Below are 25,937 nucleotides of genomic sequence, written 5' to 3'. Positions count from 1 at the left end.
AAATTAAAAGAGAAAGCACAAAACAAATACAAACCGAAGGGGGGAAAAAAGGGGAACTAAAACCAAACACCTCATCCTATAATTGTCACAAGCCAACATGAGAGTTGAGACTAAAGTCTGCTTGAAAGTGAAAGCTATTCACACAAAAAAACAAAAAACCTCAGCACAGAAGTGTGGACCCTGTCCAAGCTGTCCCCTTGAGTGCAACCATACCGATTTAACATAATTAAAGCACACGAGACCACTTGATGAAGAAAAAATGGATGAGCATTGTACACTGAAGACCGGCATTTCAAGGCTATGACCCTTGAGGGTAGAGGTAAAAATGCTAGCCAAATATCAAAAATTTTAAATACCACAACAGGGCATGCGTAAAGGCTCATTTAACTTTCAATTACTAAACAAAGGGGGAACAGCCAGGGTTACGACTGGGTTCCATAGAGCTTGATTGCTAAAGAACAGACATGCCATTCTGAAATCTAAAAAAAAAAAGAAGATGAATTTCCTTAAAAACTTTTATCCGAAAAGAAACAACTTACAGGCAAGCTGAAGAAATGAGTAACATATACATTGACATTTATCCTAACGGACCAAATTTGGTGGTGGTGAGGGGATGGGGTTTGATAGATATAAAACTTTTAGTGACAAAAAAATCTTCCGCTACATTAGGGAGAGAGAAATGGCATGTCTGGAGAAACCAAAGCCATCAAGCAGATTGGCAAGCACATATATGACTTTTATCTTGCTATGTTCTCAACCAAACAAGGTGCGAGTTATTGTTTAAAAACCAAAAAAACCCCAATACCCTTGTCATTTTCTCATACCCAAGCTGAGGCCATATGACTTTATAACGAAAATGATGAGAACTGTATCAATAAATCAATAATCCTGAACGCATAGCGCAATCGGAAGAGGGAAAAAAAAGCTTTTACAATACAATAATCGATGATGAGCAGATAAAAAGGAAAGATAAAGCCCTCGGCACTAAGCAAGACGGCCGAGCGAATTCACTCGAGGCAATCACAATTGGAGAACTGTTAGGGTCTATAAAAGGGGATAAACCTTTTATAATTCTAGTCACGCACGCAACGTGGAACTTCTCAGCCTCATCTTCGACACAATGTACCCCAGGTTTTGTCATTATTGCACCAGTGAAGTCCTGCAGCCACACATCATCAAGATCTCTCACAGTTCTTTGACAACTAAGTCCTCCTCTACACGTGAAGTGAGAGTGAATGCAACCCCGAGCACTTAGCCAGAGCCAAAGTTGAAGGTCGACGGCACCTGTCTATTGGTGAACGAGAAACCTCCGCCTTCTTCAATTTTCTTGGAATCTGGAGGTAAAAAAATATATTTTTTAAAATTATACAAGGTCTTCGCTAGAAAAAAATGAGTAAAACACATCACAATTGTACAGAGTACCTGTACCTGAATAATTACATCATAAACAATGGAGTGCAACAACTTCATTAATCAATTTTCCAATATTAGCAGTCTACCACAACGTAAACAATTCACAAAAGGGTCAGCTACAACCGTTGGCTACCATTTTAAAGACGAAATGATTAATGACACGTGTTTATAGCATTTAGAAATTACTAAGGGCAAGCTTTTCATTCCCAAAGACTGCAGTCTGCGCTATAGAAATGCACATTTCCCAAAGGCTGCAGTCTGCGCTATAGAATTGCACATTTCCCAAAGGCTGCAGTCTGCGCTATAGAAATGCACATTCTCCACTGTAGAGACGCACACTGAGACAACAATAATGATGTGACGAGCTGCAGCGCACAGCTAGAAGGGACAACCAATAATAGGCCACATTGTACCAAGAAGCAGATTACGTCCATATCAAAGGTGAAAACAAAGAGCAGAAGAAACATAATTTAAGGGAAAATAGTGCAAGAGAGACTAGAGGAGTCTTCCTCATAGAACTACTGGCTGCACTACAGAACTCCACAACTGTCTTTGAAAATTAGCCTACATCTTGTGGGGATGAGTCAGGGTGTTGAATAGCAGGTCCGTATAAGGGCACGTATGACTACAAGGAACACGTTTTAATTTTAGTAAGTGTTTTACCCCACTTGCAACACAATAAGGTGATATAAGTGCCGAAGATTAAGAGTTGTTACTAGATCTAGTGAGTAACAAACACAAAATAGAAGGAGGACAGATCAGAACGATAGATGTTTGATACGAAAGAAGGAGCAAACCACACCAGAGCACCCGCCAACAACCCATGGAACACGTTTGGGAGAAATGAAAATACACAAAACAAGTAACATGAGAAAATGCACATGAGAACCCATCAATAGACCTGTTAGTAAGCAACAAAAAGGTTTTGTCTAAACATTTGGGCTCTGTAAGCGCAAATGCGACCCCTCATTTTTGTGCTTGGGCCCACCCGCAGACAAGTTAGTCTGTAGTTTATAACAACAATGTTCTTTACCTGTCACGGCTTTCCTCTGTTCTGCCAGTTTGAAAACTTCCTCAATCTCCTTCATTTGACCTGGGTTCAGGCCATTGACCATAGCCTGGTACCATCCACCATCTTGGGTTGGCAGGGCTAGGTAGAAATAAGTAAAGAAAAAAAAGCTGCCTTAATACTACAGAACACAAATGAAATTTGCATCTTTCATTTTGAGCAAAGAGCAATCACCTTTTTACTGCATTGTTACACAAATACACCCATTACTTAATTTCAATAGTTCATGTCAAAAGAGAAACAAAAATAATGGCAGAATAAGTGCGTGAATATGGCAAATCTCATTGTGAATTTTATCATGCTTGAGGAAAAATTCCACGGACAAAAACAAGAACATCAACACAGCATTATTTAATTTTTGAAAAATAAGAAAAAGTGACGAGACGCACTGGTGAGGATGTTCTTGAAAGTAACATATTCATCCACTGGGCAGTTCTCTGCATCCAGAGTAGTGATGTACGACTCAAGAGCAGTCTCCTCGGCACCGTCATCTGTCAGCTCTCCATCGCTGTCCTCATCATCACCGCGATTCTAGAAAAACCAAGCAGAAACAACAAAACATTTAAGTATTCATGCGATGCAATTGAGAAGAAGAAGATTTAAGTATTCAGATTCCTTTAAAAAATTCCACAAAGAGATAAGGTACTAAATTTCTCCCCAGCACCAAAAAAAAAAAAAAAAAGGAAACCTGCTGCTTCGTTTTACAAGCTCTCAAAGATTAGCTAAACCAAAGATAGTACATAACAAGATGGGCCACTCAGCCAAAAAATTGTCTGCCGGAAGTTCGCTCTTTGCTTCAGATGGCGCTGCAGTCTGTTTTGACGCTCTCTTTCGTTTTTCCAGAAGAAGAATAGGAATAGCACCTCCTTGCGTGCGCAGATCGACTGCTGTTCATCAGCAGTTTGGGTTCGTTCAGTGTGAAGTTTTAGGTTTTATTCTTTTTAATGACCTCTCGCCTTTCATTGTAAAGTCAAATTAAACGAAGAAAACAATCACCCTGTCCTCCGGAAGAGGTTTTTTGTCAGCGTAACTATTTTTAAAATGCGTTCTTCCAAAATTTATTCAAAATCTTGCTAGTTTCACTTCGCAAAGGGTGCGCATTTGCGAAGAGGCGCCACCGAATTTTGAGGATACTTTTTTAATTGGCTCAAAGAGAGAAGTGGCCCCTCTTGTTATGTAGGCTCTTTGGCTAAACATAACACAACATATCAATCTTGAAAACATACATGCGCGAACCAGGAAACTGAACACCGACAGCTCAGTGTAAGACTACGTCGTACATCCCTTTTCCAAATGGCGTATGGTGGAGTCTACACTAAGCAGTCTACATGATTTGAAGGCCTTACTGTGATGCTCAATATCTAGCATGTAGACTTATTCAGGTGTCCCAGCAACTAAGTATGAAATTGCTGCTTTTTGCTCTTTTTTCTCTTTAAGAAGAGAGACCAATAAGTAGTTGGTAATGTCAAAGTCTAGTCTGGTAAAGATACAAGAGAAATGACCAAAAAACTGAATGCAATATGGTACACATGCAAAAACTTTTAACTACCCCTGTAAGCATTTTAATTCTTCCACATCCTGTTATTAAAATAATGCGCCGGCCCTTAAATTATGGTGGCTATCAAATATTATCAAGTAAATTACAGTGAGCGTGAATATACAACAAATAGAAACAATAGTAAGGGTCATATGTTAGAAATTGCAAAGTTCAAAAGTGAAACGGGTACTTCAAAATCATGCATGTTGGATTAAATCAAAATAACACAGACCTATACTTATACCTACTGGTACTGGTTGGTCAATACAAAAAAAAATATGTTTAGTTCAATACAAGGAAATGTTTCAAACCTTCCTTTTCCCTCGCATCAACTTTCTCTTTTTCATCTACGCAGAGGGGAAAAATACACTTTCAATAACTGTCTTTGGTCGGGAAAGTCTATGCAGGATAACAATAGGTTTAGACTCATACACCTCAAGACTGCCTCTACAAATGCCTCTTCCGCAGGATCAGGTTCATTGTAGTTTCAGAACTAAAAGCCACCGGCAAAAGTTTGCTAGAATCAAATATGGCCTTATTTTTTCTTTTCTTTCACATAATATACTTAGAAATATTGGTTTGATGTGAACTAGTTCATGGATAGCCTTCTAGTCGTGTCTTCAAGGGCATAAAGTTTATCTCCATTTTACTTCTCAGAGGTCAGAGCATCATTGTTGTAATAACAAAGCATACCAGCAATCATAATTTTCTATCAAATGAACGAAAAGTCAGGTGAGGAATACATCATGCAACACCTTTCTGGAATGTCCGAAATTATATCTTCTCATATCCCAAAGTTGGATTCAACTTTTGTGACAGTACATAGATCAATCCTGAAAGCTCATGGCGGCCAATCTCAAACACACATTCCTCCACACTTTGCTGCCTCTGTTTACCACCCATTTACTTTGGATTTTCCCCAAAATATGATGGCAGTGTTAAATATCATCACAAAATCCAGCAGCTCTGCAGCAAGTGTAAGAATATTTGCGACTTGTCCCTTTCCATCGTGAGGCCACACCAGCAGATGCCAAGATCCACCCGACCCTCATATTGCATCAACACTGGCCCATACACTGTCCTTTACCATCAACTATACATGCACATCAAAATAGCACAACCAGCAAAGCACAGAAATCATGTCATAAATGCTTAATTTACATTCATTTACTGCGAGCAACAAAAAGAAGAGATAGCCACTTCATCCAAGAAACTCTTAATCAATTTCTGGCTGGCCCCTTAAGTGCAAATGTTTTCATGTTTTAGAAAAAGTATTACGGCACTTGCAACACAATTTAGTCATATAAGGGCTGAGGACTAGAGGTGTTACAAGAGAGTAACAAACACTAAAAAGGAGGAGAGATAAGAACGATACCCTTTTGATTAAGAAAGGAGCAAACCACACCATAGCACCTGTCAACTGCCCACGTAAAGTACATGACACCGATTAATGTAAACGGGACGCAGTAAATGTCTGCTTCCTTATAACTACTTACAGCAGCTTTCTCCAGACGCTCCAAATACTGCTGACTGCTCTCATCTATCTCGTCTTCGTCACTAGACAGAACTTCACCTGGCCAAACAAAGTTTGTTAAATATTCACACATTAGCCACATACAGAATAGACAAAATGAAAAAAACCCAAAGCCAACTTTCTGTTTTAGTTTAGTTTTAGTAAGTGTTTTACGGCACTTGCAACACAATAAGGTCATATAAGTGCCGAAGATTAGAGGTGTTACAAGTGAGTAACAAACACAAAAAAGGATGAGGGGAGATGAAGACGATAGATGTTTGATGGGAAAGAAGGAGCAAACCACAGCAGAGCACCCGCCAACCACCCACAACTTTCTGTTTAATCAAAAGTGTTCTAGCACTTGCCACACAATTAGGTTATATAATTGCCAGAGATTAGAAGTGTTGCAAGAGAGTAACAAACACAAAAAAGGAGAAATAAGGACCATAGATGTTTGATGGGAAAAAAGAAGCAAATAACACCAGAGCACCTGCCAACTGCCCACAAGCCAACTTTACTTCAGTGACAATCGCTCTAAATCTGAACAATTAATGTACCTCCTGAATCCAGCAAAACTTTTTATAAAAGCTCTAAAACATTTTGTAATTTCACTTATTCAGTGTTGTGTCATCTGTACGGGGTATATCTTCAGGGAAAAGTTAAATTGAAAAATTCCTGAATGTTTATGAAATACATGATATAATTTTTTTAATTTGAGAACAGAGAGAGAGAGAGAGAGAGAGAGAAAGAGGGAGAGAGAAAGAGAGAGAGAGAGAGAGAGAGAGAGAGACACAGACAGACAGACAGACACTAATTCCAGAAAAAAAAAGCTGTATATTCATTTTACCGTCATAGGCTTCATCATCTTCAACGTCTGTGTCGTCAGAGTCACTCTCGTCTTCTGCAGCTCTACCTGCAACATCATAAACACTAAGAATAAGAATAAAAATAATAATGATGATGATGATGGGTATTTATAAGGCAACCCAATCCTTAGAAGGCTCTAAGCGCTGAACAACGCATAAAATTCACTCAACTTAAACAGATGAATAAAAGGATAGAAAATGCACATCGCAAGACCATTTAACAATGCATACACACACACATACACCTGCCAGATCCACGCATCATTGTCACACGCTAAATTTACTGACAGATGTCCTTGTACAAACGAAAAAGAATGAAAGATATCCCCCGCGTCAACTCACTTGCATAGGCTCTCTTCAGGCCCTGGAAAAGCAGAAGGGCAGCCGGCAGAATTTTGGAGGCCGCCTCCGTGATCTCCTGGGGTCGCTGACCCACCATGCTCATCAGAGAGCACAGGCCAAGGACGCTCATCTTACGATCATGGAGGCTGAAGGGGGAAAAAGGAAAAAGGTTTTCGCTTTAGGCAAAAGCAATTAGGTGATATAGGTGCCAAAGATTAGAGGTGTTACAAGAGAGTAACAAACACAAAACAGGAGAGATAAAGACAATAGACGTTTGATAGGAAAGAGAGGAAGCCCCACCAGAGCACCCGCCAATCACCCACTTTGGACCATGAAAGTTTTCTTCATTTATGTAAAGAGAAGAACATCGAAACATACAATAAATAATAGTCATTGGCGCTCATATGACCTTATGCAGTTGCGAGCGCCGTAAAACCCTCTATTAAAATTTTTTTTTAAAATCTACATTTACTTTACTTTTCCGATCCAGCGGCTATCTGAGTTCTAGTTCTAGCCCTTCATTCAGCCTGTCGATAGGGCAAAGAATTACCATCTACAATTTAAAAATTCTATTTTTAAAATCTCTTCCATGTATGAAAAGACAAGGACATTGCAGCGAATCTCTTACCCGAGGAAGCAGTCTGTATCCACCAGCCACTGGTTGAGGAATTGCCCCAAGACGGATCCATTGATGGACGGGATGTTCAGCTTCCCGAGGACATCCAGCAGGAGGGGAGTGTTGTAGTACAGGCCAGCAATGACAACCTGAGACAAGTAATAATTACAATAATAATAATAATAAGTAAAATAGTAACAATCATGCTGATAATAATAATGTAAATTAATAATAATAATAGTAATAATAAAAATTGATAAAATTAGCATTTGAATGGCACATAATAATTAACAAATTAATAATAATAGTAGTAATACCAATGATAAAAATTGTTAAAATAGCATTTGTATAGCACATATCCCCGCTCCACATTCATTAATTATAATAATAGTAATAGCAATAATAATAAGAAGAAGAAGACGTAGTATTTGTGTAACACATATCCCCGCTCGATAGAAAGCTCTATGCACATTACACTATATTATTACCCGAGCAGACCTCAGAACACTCAGAAACATTCTTCGCTCTCAAAGAAGCAAAAAGTGAAAAACAGCTGATCAATCGCTCAAACACTAACAACCTGACACGATCCTAAGCCGTGTATATTAAGACGCTACATCACCTCACACTGTCCTATCTTCACTAGCAAACACTTTTTCAAGGCATTAAATTTTATTTTGAACGCATAAACTTTGAGAATTCGAGAAATGCTTTCTTACCTGCAGACAAATAGTGCGCAACTCAGACGTCTGCACCTCACGAGTCAACCTCTGCAGCACAAGCTCAACAAAAGATCCCAGCACCTGGCAAAAAGGGTAAATATCCAGCCATGAAAATGTGCGTACATTCATTAACTGCTGGAAAACGAGCATCAAAAGAATTTTTTTTATGGGGTCACATGGAAAAACCTAAACAATAGCTTGGCATATTTTTTAATTCAGTAAGCAATTTTGAAAGAATAAAAAACCTGTTTTCTTTGTTGAACATGTTACATGTTATAATTCATGCCATGTACTTCTCCAAAACTGCACATTACATTCTATTCTTACTTTCCTTTTAAGATATGAAGTCACATAATCTTTCCAAAGCCACTTCATCAACTGTAATCAATGCAACAATCCATTTAAAAAACATAGGCCATAAAAAAAAAAAGTGCAACAGCAACCGCTAAACTTTTTATTTTTCCCCAACACTTATTATACCCCTCGCAATCTGTGAGGTGCACTTTAAAATGTATCATAAAATGTTCACTAACACCTTCCTAAGCAAAAAAAATTCAGAAAATAAAAGTACAAAAACAAGACAAGTTTCCCTACATGATCAACTTTCCCCGGGCACTGCAACAAGATGACTTCCAACAGTTTAGCTGCATGGCATTCCGCATCTTCTCCAACATCTGTGTTCAGGATCTACAAAAAAAGGCAAATCACAATGGACTCATTAAAGCTTCTAGCTTCCACTTTTTCTAACAGTAGAGAATTGTTATCACACAATCTATACAGGCCACAACACAAGTTGCTTATCTCCAATGACATAGACCAATAGCTGTTGAAATATTGTCAAAATTTTACATATTGGGGGGAGAGAGACAACACACACACATTAAAGTAGGTACAAATGTTCCCAACAACAACAACAAAAATTAAATTTTTCCCTCCCCTGAAAAATGATGCTTTCTGAGCTAAATACATTTTGCCAGCTTGCAGACGTTTTGTCTCCATCCCCCAAGACATCTGCGTAAAATCCTTACCACTGATCAACATTGTACCCAACTTGAACAGGTGCTTTTACAAACAAAGTCCTTACAGAATTATAATTAGGTCCACCGATGATATTTGCACCACATAACATAAATTAGTCTCCAAAATAGCCCTCCCAAAACATGACAATGTGAGTCCACAGCAGCATTTGAGAAAGCAAACTGTCTGGAAGCGGATAGAAGCGGTCACTTCCTGCTATAATAGCAATGCAGTTATCCAAAAGCCTGGTACGGTCATTAAACAAATGTGTCAATAATATTGAATCAAAGCAAAAGTATTACTAAAGGAATTATTTATCTTGTCTATTCTAGAGAGCCCTCTCCGCTTAACTGGGACAACCAAAAAGTTTGGCTGAGCAGCATCAAGAACTCACTTGTTTTTGTTTGTTTTTGTAAAGTGTTTTACGGTGCTCGCAACCGCACAAGGTCATATGAGCGCGCGGGACACAATATTTTCAGTTAATAGGAAATTTTGAATTTTGCGCGGGTGGCGGCTGAAGCCTACTCTAATCGATTTTAGACCACCAAGGGATCTTTAACGCGCGCAACTTGCACACAGGCCCTCCGAGATTTTTCGCCCTTGTCCAAGAAGGTTAGGTGTAGATCTTTCCTACCAGAAGATTAGGGGTGTGGCAGAAAGACAGCAGTAAGGATGAGCCATGGAGTAGCAGTAGAAAGGCTGCAGAAAGAGTCAGGAGCCCAGAGGAGGGGGCGAAGGAGGTGAGGGGGTGGGGGACAGAAAGTGGAAATGAAAGCAGACAACAGAACATTGCTAGAGAGCAGGAAAGGAGGTGAAAGGAGACAATTTTAGAGAAGAACATTTTTTTGGTCGCTACACGGATTCGAACCCGGGACCTTTGAATGAGAGGCCAACACCTTAACCTCTAGGCCACGAGAGCCCCCTCACCTGTTTGCACATGTTGTAGATGACTTCCAGGTAGGTGGGGTTGCTCAGGAAAGCATCCGTGTCCACAGTAATGTAGTTGTGCAGGGCTGGCATCATGTCTAGAAAGAGAATTTTTTCACCATCTTTAAACAAAAACGCACTTGTACATTCTAAAGTTTTGGGTCAACCAATCTTCCCCCCTTCACTAATGCCATTGCTCTTAAAAGTCAGAACTGCCGAGCAAAGACATCAGATTGAGATACACATGAAACTAATTTTTTTAACAAAATACATATGTACATATACCGAGAATGACGTTATCGCTGTATATCTATTTGGTGAGAAACTAATTATAAGACTACCAATACAATTTGTCAAAAAGACGGGGGGGGGGACCACACTAAACCTGGATACATGCATGCCTCCAAGTACGTAAACCTTTTTCAAACAACTTGAACTAAACGAGAAAAACAGTGAAATCACAAACTACGACATAAATCATTACCATGAGATAATGACAAAAAAAGTCTTTTGACACGACTCTAAAGGATTTTATAAAGACCTAAGCACTTCAGTTTATTTCAAGTTGTGAAGTGTGTCATATGGTCTGATGCAAACTATAAATTTCACTTCTATTACCGGTGAAGTAGTCAACTCCATCCTTCTGGAACATCTGATAAATCATGCCAAAAACTTCCCACATGTGGTGAGAAACCTGGGTACTCGTCAAGCTGTAGATCAGGGACAGCACTTCCTCATAGAAATCTACAAGATGAAAAACAAAACAGAAAAATAAAAAATGAACCTCAAGGCTTTTGAGCTCTCACGATAACCACCAGCATAGGTTGAGTTCAAATAAAAAAATTTTAATGTAAGTGTTTTTACAACTCTATCGACATAATTTAGACCATTTAGGAGACAGGCTTCCTACCCTGCCTGTCAGGGCTAACCTGGACTATTAGGGAAACAACTACCAAGCAGAATGACCAAAATACTCAAATATGTTCTCCACTCTGGAATTGAACTTGAGCCACCTGTGTGCAACAGCGAAGCGCCTAACCGCTACACCACAGATGCCAATATAAGAATGGATTCCAAACTAAACTCTGTTTTAAACAGTCACGGAAACATACTATAAATGGAACCCAGTCCCTTGCCCTCAACTGCTTCCTTCTGTATTCTGCATATATAACACATGACAAAGTATATTTTCCAAAGCCAGTCAAAATTTGAGGACTCCAACATGCACTTTTTCGCAACGCAGACACAGACACGAACCAAAAACAGATGGGATCAAAGTGAGACCTTCATGTGGGGGGGGAAAAAAAACCCATTCCCTTCCATTCTTACTGTAAGCCCCTCAGCTCTCATAATCACTGTCATTGGTCCGAGCGAGCAGCCAGTCAGGAAGAAGGCCAGAGAGGCAGAAAAGAAATCAAGCTGGGAAAAAAGTTAATGAGGAAAACAAGAAAGGGAAGAAAGAAAAGCAGGCTGCATCACTCCTCATGGACCTCATGTTCTGTTTCACATCATCGGGGCCAATCATGACTCTTCAGCTACGGTAAACCCCCAGGACATTTAAGTGCAATACACAGAAAAGCAGTAACATAACTCTCAATAAACCCCATAACATTGGCATACAATGTACAGAAAATCAGTCACATAACTCTTCACGGTGGTTAAACCCCATAACATTTGCGTACAATGTACAGAAAAGCCGCCACTCACCGATGATGTTGTTCTGAAGAATGATGCCAATCACAGACAGCACAATACCCTCCAGCTGCACCACAATCTGAGATGGAGTGGGGGGGGGAAAAGGAGAGAATTTACTCATTACAATAAAAGATGTGCCTGGCTGACATATAACAAGACTTGCAAACTTTTTCCCAAATCCATATTACGTAACAAAGAACAAAACTATATCAAGTGGAACGAGTTTAGGTGCAGTGTATGTAAAAAGGTTTCTCTCTGATTCCCGACTGCCCAATCCAGGACACTCGGGACAGTTAGTAAACCGGATATCAATATGATATCCAGATGAATAGCTCAAACAGCTCCATTGAACTAAATATTTTGAGTGTCACATAAATGTAGGATTTCCAGGCATCATTCCAAAGTTGACAGCCCAAGTAGAAAATGTGCGTTGGGGGAAAAAATAATTTGAGTACGTTGGGAGGTCTGGAAGGGAACTCTCTAACCCCAGACATATACCAGTGTAAAAAAATCTTAGGAACATACCAAAACTCTATAGCATCAAATCAAACATTTCCCCAACAACTGAATAACCTGCAATTAAATATACATTTCCAGCACCAAGGTACAGACCTCCTTCTGGTCTTCCATGACGCTAAGGATTGTCTCCATTGTGTTGAGGATACCCAGTGCTGATATTGCCTTCTCCTCGGAACCGTCACTATCAGATTCTATGATCTGTGCAAAAGTTTGGGCCTGTCGGAAGAAGGAACAAAAAATACGTCAAATCGAGTACAGTAAGACTTCAAAACATTAAAAAGTTGAAAATTATGGACATCATGCTAAAAATGTTCTGTGCAGGGCAAAAGAAACAAAATCCTTGTATAAAAAGTACCTGATGCATATACAAAAAACAACAACACAACTTTCCCTAATTTTTTAACAGCGCAGTACGACCACCCGGCATGTTAAGCCTCTGCACAAATTATTGTAGACCCTTATAGACTGAACAAAATACCAGCAACCATGCGAAGTGACAGGCTTATGTAAAATGTACCATCACAATTTGGACATTGAGACTATGTGATAAAAATAATCAAATCAATTTGAGAACCCTTGCTAAAACAAAGAAACCAACACAAACAAAAAAAACAACCTACGCTTTAAAAGACAGTCAGTTCTTTGAACAAGTATTCGCATCATTCAAACAACTCAATGAGTCCAACGTAGTTAAAACAATCAGCATTGAATCATTGACTTAATGAACCAAATGAACACACAAGATTAATAAAACTAATACTCTCACTCAGAATGTTTCACACTTTTAACTCTTATCCAGCAACAGACGTACACTTATTCAGATGACAAGAGAACACCACCAACAATTATAGTACCCCAGGCCGTAGTATGCGCTCACTACCGCTAGCAACTTTGGTTGCCGACGCATCCAGGCACATTAAACATAATTAAACAATGAAAGGACGCACCCCACTGAAGTAAATACCAAAGGAAGTCACTCTATACGATAGCTGAATGATTGATGAACCTCCGTGAATTTTTCAAGTGTTTCTTGGGCTGCCAATGTCTTTTTTTAATTTGCAAAAATTATACCACGGCTTCAGCGTTCTAAACTGGTGCGGTACTTGAGGATTTTTCACAATATGAGCCTTCAGTACTGTATGAGTTAACCAAACATTACTGACCAGATGATTCATCATGTTCACAGCAATGGGGGTGACATCCTCCACATAGGTGCACACCAATTTCTGCATGACACCCGTCAGTTCATCGTTCTCAGTTTCACGGATGACATTCAGTAGCTCTGAAAATGGACACAAAAGACACATAATACGTGTACAGTGTACAAGCCTGCTGAATAATGGACACAATCAGGAAATTTACATGAATTATTCTAAATGTAAAATGAGTAGTACTTAAAATATAACTGGGCTTTTCAAAAGGTAGTAAAACTGACAAAACACTTGGGGGGGGGGGGGGGGGATAAAGTCAAACCTGCCCACAGCCACTTGTTCAAATGACACCCCCTCCCCCAGCGTTTCTTTTTAAATGTAATGATCACACCGTCCAAGACATCCACCTATCTAGGTCAACCAATTTTCTCCCAGACAATGGACGGCCAGCCGCCTTAAACAATTTCGACTTTTATATTTTGATATTTTGAAAGGTCCGGCAATAGTAAGAAACAAGAGGTGGAGAAGAAGGGCCCTTACCCAGAATGACCGGCTTCACAAAAGGCTGAATGTAAGTCTTGGCCTTCTCCTGCTCTGTGATCAGCATCTGCACGGCGATGGCCGCTTCCACGCGCACGGGCAGGTCCTTGTCGGTGCACAGAGCAACCTTCACCAGCTCAACCGCCTGGTTGACATTCTGCCAGTTGCGGTACTTCAGCTCAGCAAACTGACGAACCACCCAGCAGGACTGCGGGTTTCGAAAAGAAAGAAAAATTGTTATGCCAGAGCCTAAATGGATTCAGGAAGTGACACAGACAGAAAGAACAAAATTGCAATACGATTCATCAATAAACTGACTAAACAGTAGAATCTGCTCTACCAGTCAGCTGTCCAAGACAATCACCTGAACAAATGACAACTTTTCAACCTTGTGTATTTTTTCTAAATTATAACGATACTGTTCCTCCACTTTTTTCTTTGACAATGGGTGGCCATCATGGACAATTTTGACTACATGTAAATTTATTTTTTTTAAATGCCCCCCCCCCCCAAAAAAAAAACCCCTGATCTCTACAACTGAGAGGTAGAATCGTGTTTCCCTAGGCAGTTTTCATAATTGTTTTGAAGGCAGGGAGGGCACTTCATAGTTTACAATACATTTTAAAAAAGAAAAGAAGAAACCTTTGTCTACATTCTCCATCGATTGTAAAAAAAATGTACATCCATGCAGTAAGATAAGAACAGTTAGTTAATTTTTTTTTAAACAGCAAAAAAAAAAAAAAAAAAAAAGACACTAAAAACCTTTCTTTTAAATCCTTACCCTAGCTCTCAAGAATCCATGTCCACTGGCAAAGCCAGGGAAGACATGGGTCGTCAGCATCTGTTCAGCTTGGTCCTTGTAGATCTTTCTCTGTTGAAAGAATACAAATACTATATACATATATATATGAAACACAGATACTTCGCTGTCAGAAAAAAAAAGTAACCACATAACCACAAAGTTAACTTGGTTGAGACGGGGACCCATTTTGGCCCAACTACCTCTCCAACAAGTGTTTTAGGTGTATTTTCAATAGATTATACTGGCTTGCAGGACTTGTGAGAATGGTCGCAAATGACATTACAACAGTCAAGCAAACGTTGCGTGAACTGTCAGAAGTGAGTTACAACAAAAGTGGATTCGGCAAAAAAAAATATACAAAAACATCTGGGCAAAGTGTAACTTTATGGATTGTTTTGGTGAACCGAAAAACGTGTATTAAAAAAAAATATATCACATTTTAATACACGGATTTTGATGGCATGTCCTGGTTAGTCTTTTGAAAAGTACTTTCTTCATTTTAAAAAAATACGGACTCGGTTTAAAATTTTAAAAAGGAGATGTTTCACGCCTCCACCAACAGTTTAGATCAATTGGTGGGTTGTTTCGACCCCGCCTGTTAGGGTCCCCAAAAGGGTTTTCGCTATTGGGTGTGCAAGTTTGTGCATAGAAGTACGTAAACTTCTGACAAAAAATCTGGAGTGGTGAAACAAAATAAACCCCTACTGTACCAACCTTTCCAACCAGTACCCTAGCTGTGACTCCCACTACGCTTCGAAACTTAAGCCATAAAAGTGTTTTTTTAAAAACAGCTCTAGCTCTCACCTTTAGCAAGACTTGAGCAACAGCTCCAACCATGTGCAGGGCACCATCCCTCGCCCGTGGCTCGGAGCTCGTGTTGGTGAGTATGGACATACAGAATCCCATTGCCTTGTTCAAAACTTCCTTTCGCTTGGCTGTAGCAGAGTGGAATACTGTCTGTGCAGCCATCACAGGGGACAGGAAATCTTCAAACACATCTGGGAAGAGAAAGAATAACAGGTCATCCTTTTAGTTTTTGTTTTAAGTAGATGCTTTACGACGCTCGCAACTGCGTACGGTCATATGAGCTTCAAGGAGTCGATGTCAACAGAGAAATCCTTACAGAGAAAGTCTGGTTCGACTATCAAGGCACCCCAGAAATACCGGGTCACAAGAGTGTGACAAACACAAAAGTAGAGGCAAATGACGATAGTAAGGATTAGGGGGAAAAAGGCAGCAGTTCCCTGTTGCAGTTCAGACACAGTTATGAGCATGACATTGATGAATCAGCCCATTTACAATTTTACTGTGCATAAGAACAGGTTAATATCCCCCCTTTGGGAATGGCCTAAAAACACTTAAGTCAGTAGCACCACCCCGAGGGGGGAGGGGGTGTTCCAGGTTATCCTTGCCCGCTGAAATTTTTGCAAAAGAAGCAAATCAACAATATGAAAATTTAGTACTGAGAGGAGACTCAGCAACTGAAAACAATAGACCGTAACGACTTAACAAAGTAGCACCTGCCACCAACACCTTTCAACCACCTAAGTCACAGTACAATTAGGAACTAGTACAGGAGTCTAACAAGTCTCCAGCTTAACGGCAACTACATTCCAAATGTAAAGCTGCAGTTTGTGACTCCAATGGGCTTTGATATAAACACATTACCCACATTAAATGACCCCATGTCTGATATAAGGAACATCAAAACACCCCCCACCCCCCAAAAAAACTCCAGCGTCCTACACATCCATTATCTAATCTATATAAGCCATGAAGTTAACAATCCCACTAAGCCATACAATCACTCCACCTCGACTTCAAAAACCAGCATGGGGCTCTCGTGGCCTAGAGGTTAAGGTGTTGGCCTCTCATTCAAAGGTCCCGGGTTCGAATCCGGGTAGCAACCGAAAAATTTTCTTCTCTAAAATTGTCTCCTTTCACCTCCTTTCCTGCTCTCTAGCAATGTTCTGTTGTCTGCTTTCATTTCAACTTTCTGCCCCCACCCCCTCCTCAGGGCTCCTGACTTTTTCTGCAGCCTTTCTACTGCTACTCCTTGGCTCCTCCTTACTGCTGTCTTTCTGCCACACCCCTGATCTTCTGGTAGGAAAGATCTACACCTAACCTTCTCGGACAAGGGCGAAAAATCTCGGAGGGCCTGTGTGCAAGTTGCGCACGTTAATAAGAGCAGGCTTCGGCTGCCACCCGGGAAAAAAATTCATAATTTCCTACCAACTGAAAATATTTGGTGTGTCCCGCGCGCTCATATGACCTCATGCAGTTGCGAGCGTCGTAAAACACTTTACAAAAACAAAAACAAAAAATCCGGCATGAAACCGAACAAAGCAAGGTGTCCCCCCCCCCGCACAAGAACAAATTGTTGAACACTATTATTATACATTCCCTTACCATACTTGATTCTGATATACTCAAGAGGGTCACTGTTCCACAGCTCATCGTCCTCATCATTGTGACACATCAGCGGGAAGATCACATCTTGAATCATTGTCTGCAGAGGCACGGCATCAGAGCAACATAAGCATATGTCGGGAAGACAAAACTGCTATATACACAGACACCTTTATTTTGAACATTTACAAAAGAACAAAAAGTAGCAATGACAATGAAAAATTAAATTTTCATCCGAATTGCTTAAAAATGGGCTTAAATGAAACTAGAGTAAATTCTAAGAACTGTGGTTTTTAAATTTTAAAAATCCATTGATAAATAAAAAAGTTATTGGGATTTTTGTTTGCAAAATGTTGGAGGACCTTCATATAGGAAAAAATCGCCAAAATGTGGGACATGTTTTGATGTATTTTGAGGAAAAACTGTTCATAAGTCAGTAATGAATTGGAGCATATGAATGAAACTTGGCATCTCCATGTGATTTTTAGTGCCAAATCTAGTTCTGCTATCACTTTTTCGTTGTCTTTATTACTTTGGATCTTAAACACTGATATTTGCGTGAAATTTGTTGAATTGCGTGACATCGTTTTTACCGCGACGCGATCACCCCTTCTAAAACTCAGTAAAGCGCTATCGGGAAAACCCGCGATGTAGTCATCGGTGACCCATTTGGTTATAGGCAGCCAATCACATGCCGCCTAGCGATCACGCGCCTCTTGCATGCCGGCACCTCGCGTTTTGAATGCGCGATTAAGTTTCTAGATCTAGTGTTTTATCAATGGGTGGGTGGTAATTTTAAGTTGGTACGGAAAATCTACTAAACGCAGAGATCTGAAATTTTACAGCAATAAAGAAGACATGTGGGGCGCTTGTGTGGTCGGCGATCAACCCGCTGCTCCGCTTAGTTTTCGAACCGCAGAGGAAATTCTCACAAACACGGCAATATCTCCGGTGCTAGTAATCGTTCGGGATTGTACGCTGGCATGTCGTTAGTTTAACCTTTCCTCTGGTTGGTTGCCGAGTTTCATTGATTTTCGTCCAGGAGTTTTCCCGTAACTAAACTTAGAAGAGAGTCACTTCTGATTCCGAGCGGCCCAAAAAATACCCCTCGCGCGGAGGCCGATTTCCGGCACAAGGCGCAGCGGGCGATTGGCATTGCTACAAAAAGGAGGAAATGAAATGATAAGTGGCTTGAAGGAACTATTCTAATACCTGTGCGAATGTTCCTTTTTTAAATATAATAATATATGGCCATCAGCTCTATTCCCTATTCACACCGTCATTTGCTTATCATTATCTAATTGTCATCAAGTGCAAATTATTTCTATATTTACCGCAATTATGTTATATATAATACGCTCTAATTTTACAATGAGTTGAGACAGTCACACAGCATTTGAATGGCTTCGCCACTCTTCAAATAGCTGTAAATAGCTGAAAATGTGATTGTTAAAAAGTAAAGTTCCTTGAGAACAGCTCTACTCAGGAGGACAATTCTAAATCTAGTTATTTCGCTCAAAAACAAAGAGTTCCAAAAAAGTAAAAGTACTCCAATTAAGGAAAGAGGGAGGGGAAAAAAGAAAGAAAGAAATCACATACCTGCATGTACGGCTTGATGAATTTCCAAGAGAAGGCATGGCTGATTCCCTGGTTGATGTAGTTGAGCGACTGCTGCAGAACGCGCGGCGCAACATACACCTTTTGTCTATACCCTTCCAACAGTTTCAGCAAAACGTTCAGTACCCCACCTGAGAAAGGAAAGAGCATAGAACTTACACACCGATCTATTCGTACATATATGTTTTTTTTTACCTTAAATGAGTTACAGAACGATCAAGAGGTAAGGAATGTGTTTAACAAGAAGTAAATAAGCAGAAACCTCCAATAGAGGCATCCACCTCTGATAGAACCGAGGCAATTGGGCAGAGCAAAATGAGAACTCTCCAAGCAGCTCATAAGTCTAAAATATCAGTTAATAAGAGATTCAAACTATGGCAGCTACAGGGTAGTCCAGTGGCAAACCAGGTAAGCGAAGGGAGTGGCTGATATTGTTTAAGATCAAGGAACACATCAGAGTGCCCAATGCAGTTACGAATAGCATAAAGTGGAGTGGAAAACAGACGCCAGAACATGCTTAGAGAGCAAGAAAGGAGGTGAAAGGAGAAAATTCTTTAGAAAAATATGTTGCCGTCAGGTTTTGCACCCGGGACCCATTGAAAGGGAGGCAAACACCATACCTCTGGGTGAGCCCCCCCTCTAACAAACTTATAAAATAAAACCCAGCTACAAAATTTTCATAAAACAGCTATTCTCCAATTTTTTACAATATATATTGCATTTTTAACACTACCACTTACAAGAGAAGGTCTTGAGGTACCATTCAGAGAAGTCATTGTACTCTTTTGTCACATTTCCTGGGCTACCATACCTGCAAGAAAAACAAAAATTATTATAAATATTAGACATATACATCCCAAAGGGGTTATTTGGAAATGCAGGAAAACAGTTCACTTGTGGTATGCATTCCAAATTAAACGGCAAAATAGAACAGCTCATTTGTTGCAGAGTGCATTCAGCATCAGAGGGAAAAATAGCTCAATAATGACAATCTAGTCAAAAGCTATACTTAGATTTCTTTTTTTTTAGTTAAGAGTTTTACGGAACTTGATACACAATAAGGTCTTATAAGAGCAGAAGATTAGAGGTGTTACAAGGGAGAAACTGATCTGCCCTTTTCAACATTGATGTAAGTCAAAAAGAATAAAAATGATCTTGTAAAGGGGTCTCCAGAAGAACCACCCATATTCCAAGTGTACTTTAATAAGACCTGCAGTCAAGTCTAATCAAAAGGGCAGCAAAGATATTATCACAATGGAGACCCTAGACAAAACTGGAGCAGTCAAGAGTTTTAAAAGGAATATATATAACCACACATTGGGTAAAAAATCTTTAAAAAACAAAAACCCAGCAGATTTCTGTCATAACATCACCGACTCCAACATGGCTGAAGAAGACAAAAGAAGTAGACTAATACAATTTCAAAACCAAAACAGTAAAAAAAAAAATTGCTGTCTTTACCTCTCAAACAGACGGGCCAAGATGTGGACAGACCATTTTTTAAGTTTCCAGCATGCCAGCTCAGCCCTCTCTTCCTCATCCACTTGGTTTGACTCCTGCAAAAGATGCAATATCAAATATTATTTGGAATAAATTGATCAATAAAATCAGTAAATATTGATCGAAATTGGTTGCCATGGTAACAAAACAAATGACCCCCCTCCCCCCAAAAAAAATCAAAAGCAACCAAACAAAGGGTGATAAATTGATCATGTGAGTCTATATTCAATTCTGAGACCATTTACATCTATATACCTCCAACGCCTTGTAGATTTTTCCAGCCACTTATGTTACTGCAACAAAAATGTTCAAACTTTTGACAATAACTGGGAGGGTCGATTCATTCTGATAGGTAAAACAACTATTTTAACATTTTTACAGGAAACTAAATGACTTACATCTTGGAGAAAAAAAAGCTTAATCTCATAGTGCAACAACAACAATCAGGACTTAATTTTAACTCTTGTCTCTGGTTTCACTTTCATATCATGAAGAACAAAAATATATAGATCTAAGTTCATTGCACCAGACAGAACAAATTGCTTTGTGGCCAGCGCACGAGTAGCTGAAAAATTATGAATGTCAACTCTCTCAAGAGAGCTTCAAATCAACAGGAAAAGCGTTAACATACTGGTGGTACATCTCTTTCGACGATTTGTCTGATGGCTTCCATCCACTGAGTGAAAACTTCTCGGGTCAGAACAGACGCTGGCAAATAATTCTGAAATGAAAAAGAACACATGTAAATACCACACCAATCATCAGACAATACCTGGCACAGTTCAGGACACGTGAACTTAGAACACCAAGTTTTGTTGTTTTTTTTAGTTTTAGTAGAAGTTTTACAGCGCTGGCAACTGCATTAACCTTAGGTCATATAAGCTCCAGAAGATTTGAGGTGTTACATGAGAGTAACAAACATAAAAAAGAAGGGGAGATAACGACCATAGATGTTTGATAGGAAAGAAGAAGCAGCAGCCACATTAATATTTTATTTAGGACACATAGACACTGAACTCATAACACCTAGCTTACTTTAAGAGTCACAAATAAACTACAAGAAAAAAGTGAGAACAAAGTTGAGGGTAGTAAGTGCTGAGCCTAGCGCACAATTACCCATGGGCTCCAATAAAATAAAGGTAAAAGGCAGGAACACTCAATGTGCCCTCGTGCCCTGGTAGCCACTGGATTAAGTTACTCTATTTTTACTCATTTACATTGAACATGTCTATTTGGCTCTCACATTTACACAAAATGAACAATGGTGACATGTTAACAATATTCCACCTTATTATAACAAAAGTATGGAGAAAGGAGAGCAAAGCAAACAAACATGTAAATTGCACTAGAATAGTCACAAAGTGCCACAAGCAGGTATGGTCATTCACTCTTCTCTTGGTCAGGAATAAAAATCCACTTTTGCAGTGACTATATCGTCGCCTCAGAACTATTTTGTCCAACGTGGTTTTTTTGTTGTTTTTTTTAGAGTAGAGGGTTTTACGGTGCACGCAACTGCATTAGGTCATATGAGCGCCAAGGGGTGGGTCTCAACAGAGAAGTCTTTACAGGGAATCAGACTTAGACAGCTCACCTCTCTAGCTTCAACAGCACAAGGTCTGCTTCGACTATCAAGGCACCCCAAAATAGCAGGTCACAAGAGAGTGACAAACATACAAAAGAAGTAGAGGTAAAATGACAATAGTAAGGATCAAGAAAGAAAAAGCAGCAGTTCTCTGTTGTAGATCAGGCACAGTTATGAGCGTGACATGAGCCAGTTCATTTACAATTCTACTATGCTTGAACGAGAGATGTCCCCCCTTTGGGAATGGCCTAAAAGACACTACAGTCAGTGGCACTGCCCCGTCCAAAGTGAACATAAAAAAAGAGTGACTTCGGACAAAATAGTTCTGAGGGGACGATACATTACACCCTATATTACAACACACAGGAATCCCTAATTGCATATGACTGACCATTTTTTAGTAGTCACAACACTTCAATAATTGGTATTATGTTTTCAGTAGACTATATTATATCTATAGTTGACCAACGTTGAAATTGTATGCCTTTTATCACAAAGTTAAGTCTGTCATTGTACCTGTGTGTAGGCAAAATAGATTTTCAGGATCTGCTTTTGCAGAAGACTGGAGGTTTCAGAAGGCTCCTGTGCGAGCTGCACTAGACGCTGGTACAAAATGGGGAGCATGTGCTTCATAGTGTCATCCATTGTCTGGCGCTCCTCACATCTTTTATACCTGTAGAGAAAACAATGACAAAGGGGTGGATCTTAGTTCCTGTCCACCTTTTTTCCCCCCCAGTTTCAATAGAGTTAGTTTAGTTTTAGTAGAGGTTTTACGGCGCTCGCAACTGCATTATAAGGTCATATGAACACCAAAAGAGTAGAGGTGTTACAAGAGAGTAACAAACATAAAAAAGAAGAAGGGGACATAAGGACAATAGATGTTTGATAGGAAAGAAGAAGCAAACCACACCAGAGCACCCGCCAACCACCCACTTTCTATAGTGCTACAGCACTTGCAACATAAACAGGTCATAAAAGTACCAATTATTAAATGTGTTACAATAGAGTAATAAAACACAAAAATAAAAGTAGGAAAGACATCTGTATGGAAAGAAAGAGCAGACCACACCTGGGCATCCGCCAGCATCGCCAACCACCCACTCTTGACCATCTGAAATAAGCCACCTAAAGCATTTTTTTGCCTGCGGTTGGTGTATCCTAAACTGTCGGCTCTACTTTTTACACAGAAAATCAAGGATCATCATGGGGTCTACGTTCAGAAGTACCCGAATTCTCTCTACACTCATTCAAAATTCTTTATTCTTTTCTAACATTCACTTTCAGAGTTCCTTATCATTGTACAAAAAAACAATTTTTTAACCCGTCTCCACGTTTCCTGGGATTATTGTAAACGGCAATTAGAGACAGAACAAGCCAACATTTTGTATTTGTAGGGGACTTGATAAAGTGCCAAAAATGTGTGAAAAGGACAAGATTTTCTACAGAATACTTGTTGCAAGATAGTATAAAATAAAGCAAAATATTTCTGCAAAGAAAATCAGTGCCACACTTACTCAAACACTTTGACGAACTGGTACACAGACACCAAAGCTCCCATCCAAAAAGCATGGTTGTCTGAATTGATGTAAAAAGCCATTTTTTCCGCCACATTGGGCCAACGTCCTGGGAAGTCGTTCTTAATGATATGATTGAGGCACACACACAGCTGCACCCTGCAAGTGGAAGAGAAAAAAACCCCATGTATAAAGCTGACATTTTCAACACAAGAAACATTTCATCGAAACTTTAAGATTGTAAATACAACAATGCATAAATGTATATATTTTCATAAACAATTTAAAATAAGCTTGCAATCACAAAAAGAATACTATGCATTTTCAACAGCATTTTTAATAGAAGCTTTAAGCTCTAACATATTTCCATGATGTTTACAAAAACCTGTTCTAGTAAAATGAAATTATTTTTCTTTTTAAAAAATACAATCTCAATGAGCATACAAGATGACTCGAGAAAAGCATGGAACATAAGGGATCAACCAACTTACCTGACAGGATCTGGAGCATGTATGATGGCCTCAATGAGGTTGTCACGTATAGGCTGCCTGTCTTGCTCATGAATGTTGAAAGGAACGTTGTCCGTCACATTTTCAGGCTCTCGCTCCATCCAATATTGAGTAAGCATGTTCTTCAGGTAAATGACGCCTGAAAAAAAAAAGTAATTGTCCACAAACATCAAAAAGAGAATTGGCTCGTTATAAAAAGCTAATCACTTTGCCCCCACGGGACGCTGATCGGCGACGGTAAGAAGCCTTCCTTTGTCTCCACGGGACGCTGATCAGCTGTGGTGAGATAGAGCGTGTACTGCTTCTGTATCAAAGATCATTGATAAGAAAAATCACTCGCTCAAAAGTGTCCGCGCATTGCTTCAGATGTCGCTGCAGTCTTTATTTTGAAGCTCTTTCGTTTCTTCAGAAGAAAAATAGGAATAGCACAACTAGTTAGTTTCGCTTTTATTGTTTTGACACAAGTTAGCAAAGTCTGCGTTTTTTCGAAGTGGGCGACACCGGATTTTGAGGACACTTTTTTTAATTGACTCAAAGAGAGGAGTGAACTATCTTGCAAGGTACGATCTTTGTCTGTATTATGGTCTGTGGGTATAAGTGTTGCGCGCTCTGCATGCTGCGTTGGTGAAGTGTTAAGTGTTCATTACACTTACACGTAGTTAGAACTGACGGTTTTTGACCTTGTCTGCCTTCAGTCCACCCTCACAGGGAAATAAGAAAATCGGTTGCAATTGTGTTGTCAGATAGTCTTGTACTCCGTCCTCACGCCATGAAAATCAGACAGAGCCTTATTTTTTGTTTTCTGCTAGACAGCCTGCTGGTGACAAAATTTTAGTTTATAAACTTATCAAATTATGTCCAATCGCAAAAATAATGTCATATTCTGAACTAAAATTAGTCTGATGACTAACGAAAAACTTTTGCTTGCTGTATTTTGAAGATCACAATTTTTAAAATATTTTTACCAAGACTGCGTCATGTCTATTGTGTACAGAGGTTGAAAATTTGTCATTTCATTCTCCCCGCCCAAGGCATAACAATATCATTAATTATACACAGTAGTTAAATGCAAAGCCCAAGTTGTAATTGAGTCGAGACATTTGATATACATGTCTTTATAGGGTAGAAATCCGGTAAATCATATTTGTTCACTAGTGTTAGTAAAAACTCAAGTAAAAAAATTTTTTTACACAAATAAATGTTAAACTGGCAGATTGTCTGTGTTCCCAGTCGCTACCTATGAGATCAAGTCAGAAAGCATTAAAAAATTTAGGTTGTTGAAATGTTCTGAAAGTAGAACTTTTGAATAATCGAGAGTAATAAAGGGATAAATCTTGCATTATACTTGTTTAGGTCTCTGGTCTCATCTCAGACATATGCTGCCGACAAGAGCACTGAAGTGTTCCAGATATTCTCAGGGTCATGAAGAACTGGTCTCTAAAACCCTACCAACCAATGGAAATTAATGTATGGCCAAGGTCACTGAACAATCTCATGAAATAGAAACTGACATTGGTAATTGGCCATAAAACATTGCATACGGTATAGCACAACTTAAATCTACAGAGTAATTGAAAAAACAATTACTTACCTGCCTGCCTAGTTTTTAAAAACATTTTTTTCAGAAATAAAATTTTACACTGGCAGATTGTCTGTGTTCCCAGTCGTGGTCTATGAGATCAAGTCAGAAAGCATTTAAAAATTTAGGTTGCTGAAATGTTCTGAACATAGAACTTTTGAACAATCCAGAGTTATAAAGGGATAAATCTTGCATTATTATTCATTATACAGTCGAACCTGCCCTGACGGCCACCTCTATAAGACGGCCACCTGTACAAACGGACACTTTCCATTTCGTCCCTTGCGTTTTTTCTATATAATTTAACTGTGTAAAACGGGCACCTGTCCAACGCGGCCGCGGCCACCATATTTCAACACACAACCCCTATCACACTAAGCAAAAACACCTGTCTTAGACGGCCACCTAAGTGACTCCATTACGTTTTGTCATAAATTGTGCATTGACCCCTGGCGTTGTGGGCGAGCCGTCATAATCTAAAAACCTGTCGTTGTTAGG

General features: G+C 39.4%; 1 protein-coding gene across 2 annotated transcripts in view; it reads right to left on the bottom strand.

Moving 5' to 3' along the window:
- Positions 1–394: 394 nt before the first annotated feature.
- The window catches only part of LOC101850736 (importin-7), a 30,002-nt gene continuing 4,459 nt past the window's right edge, over positions 395–25,937 (bottom strand). Inside the window, exons 3-27 of one of the 2 annotated variants that reach the window (XM_013084914.2) lie at positions 23,843–23,999; positions 23,352–23,510; positions 22,354–22,510; positions 20,887–20,976; positions 20,217–20,311; positions 19,496–19,566; positions 18,738–18,886; positions 17,139–17,238; positions 15,534–15,727; positions 14,709–14,798; positions 13,928–14,135; positions 13,400–13,518; positions 12,330–12,452; positions 11,730–11,796; positions 10,641–10,766; positions 10,023–10,144; positions 8,673–8,765; positions 8,076–8,159; positions 7,369–7,505; positions 6,741–6,886; positions 6,380–6,445; positions 5,516–5,592; positions 2,872–3,013; positions 2,447–2,563; positions 395–1,334 (exon numbers count right to left, since the gene is read on the bottom strand). In XM_013084914.2, the coding sequence (XP_012940368.1) occupies positions 1,252–1,334; positions 2,447–2,563; positions 2,872–3,013; positions 5,516–5,592; positions 6,380–6,445; positions 6,741–6,886; positions 7,369–7,505; positions 8,076–8,159; positions 8,673–8,765; positions 10,023–10,144; positions 10,641–10,766; positions 11,730–11,796; positions 12,330–12,452; positions 13,400–13,518; positions 13,928–14,135; positions 14,709–14,798; positions 15,534–15,727; positions 17,139–17,238; positions 18,738–18,886; positions 19,496–19,566; positions 20,217–20,311; positions 20,887–20,976; positions 22,354–22,510; positions 23,352–23,510; positions 23,843–23,999 (2,972 nt within the window). In that variant the 3' untranslated portion in view covers positions 395–1,251. The remainder of the gene's footprint in view (positions 1,335–2,446; positions 2,564–2,871; positions 3,014–5,515; positions 5,593–6,379; positions 6,446–6,740; positions 6,887–7,368; positions 7,506–8,075; positions 8,160–8,672; positions 8,766–10,022; positions 10,145–10,640; positions 10,767–11,729; positions 11,797–12,329; positions 12,453–13,399; positions 13,519–13,927; positions 14,136–14,708; positions 14,799–15,533; positions 15,728–17,138; positions 17,239–18,737; positions 18,887–19,495; positions 19,567–20,216; positions 20,312–20,886; positions 20,977–22,353; positions 22,511–23,351; positions 23,511–23,842; positions 24,000–25,937) is intronic. The other variant, XM_005102506.3, reaches the window with a different exon arrangement.

The sequence above is a fragment of the Aplysia californica genome, unplaced genomic scaffold, assembly GCF_000002075.1.
Source record: "Aplysia californica isolate F4 #8 unplaced genomic scaffold, AplCal3.0 scaffold00328, whole genome shotgun sequence".
Lineage (NCBI taxonomy): Eukaryota > Metazoa > Mollusca > Gastropoda > Aplysiida > Aplysiidae > Aplysia > Aplysia californica.
The sequence above is the reverse complement of the archived record's forward strand: the minus strand, read 5'-3'. Positions and strand labels throughout refer to the sequence as shown.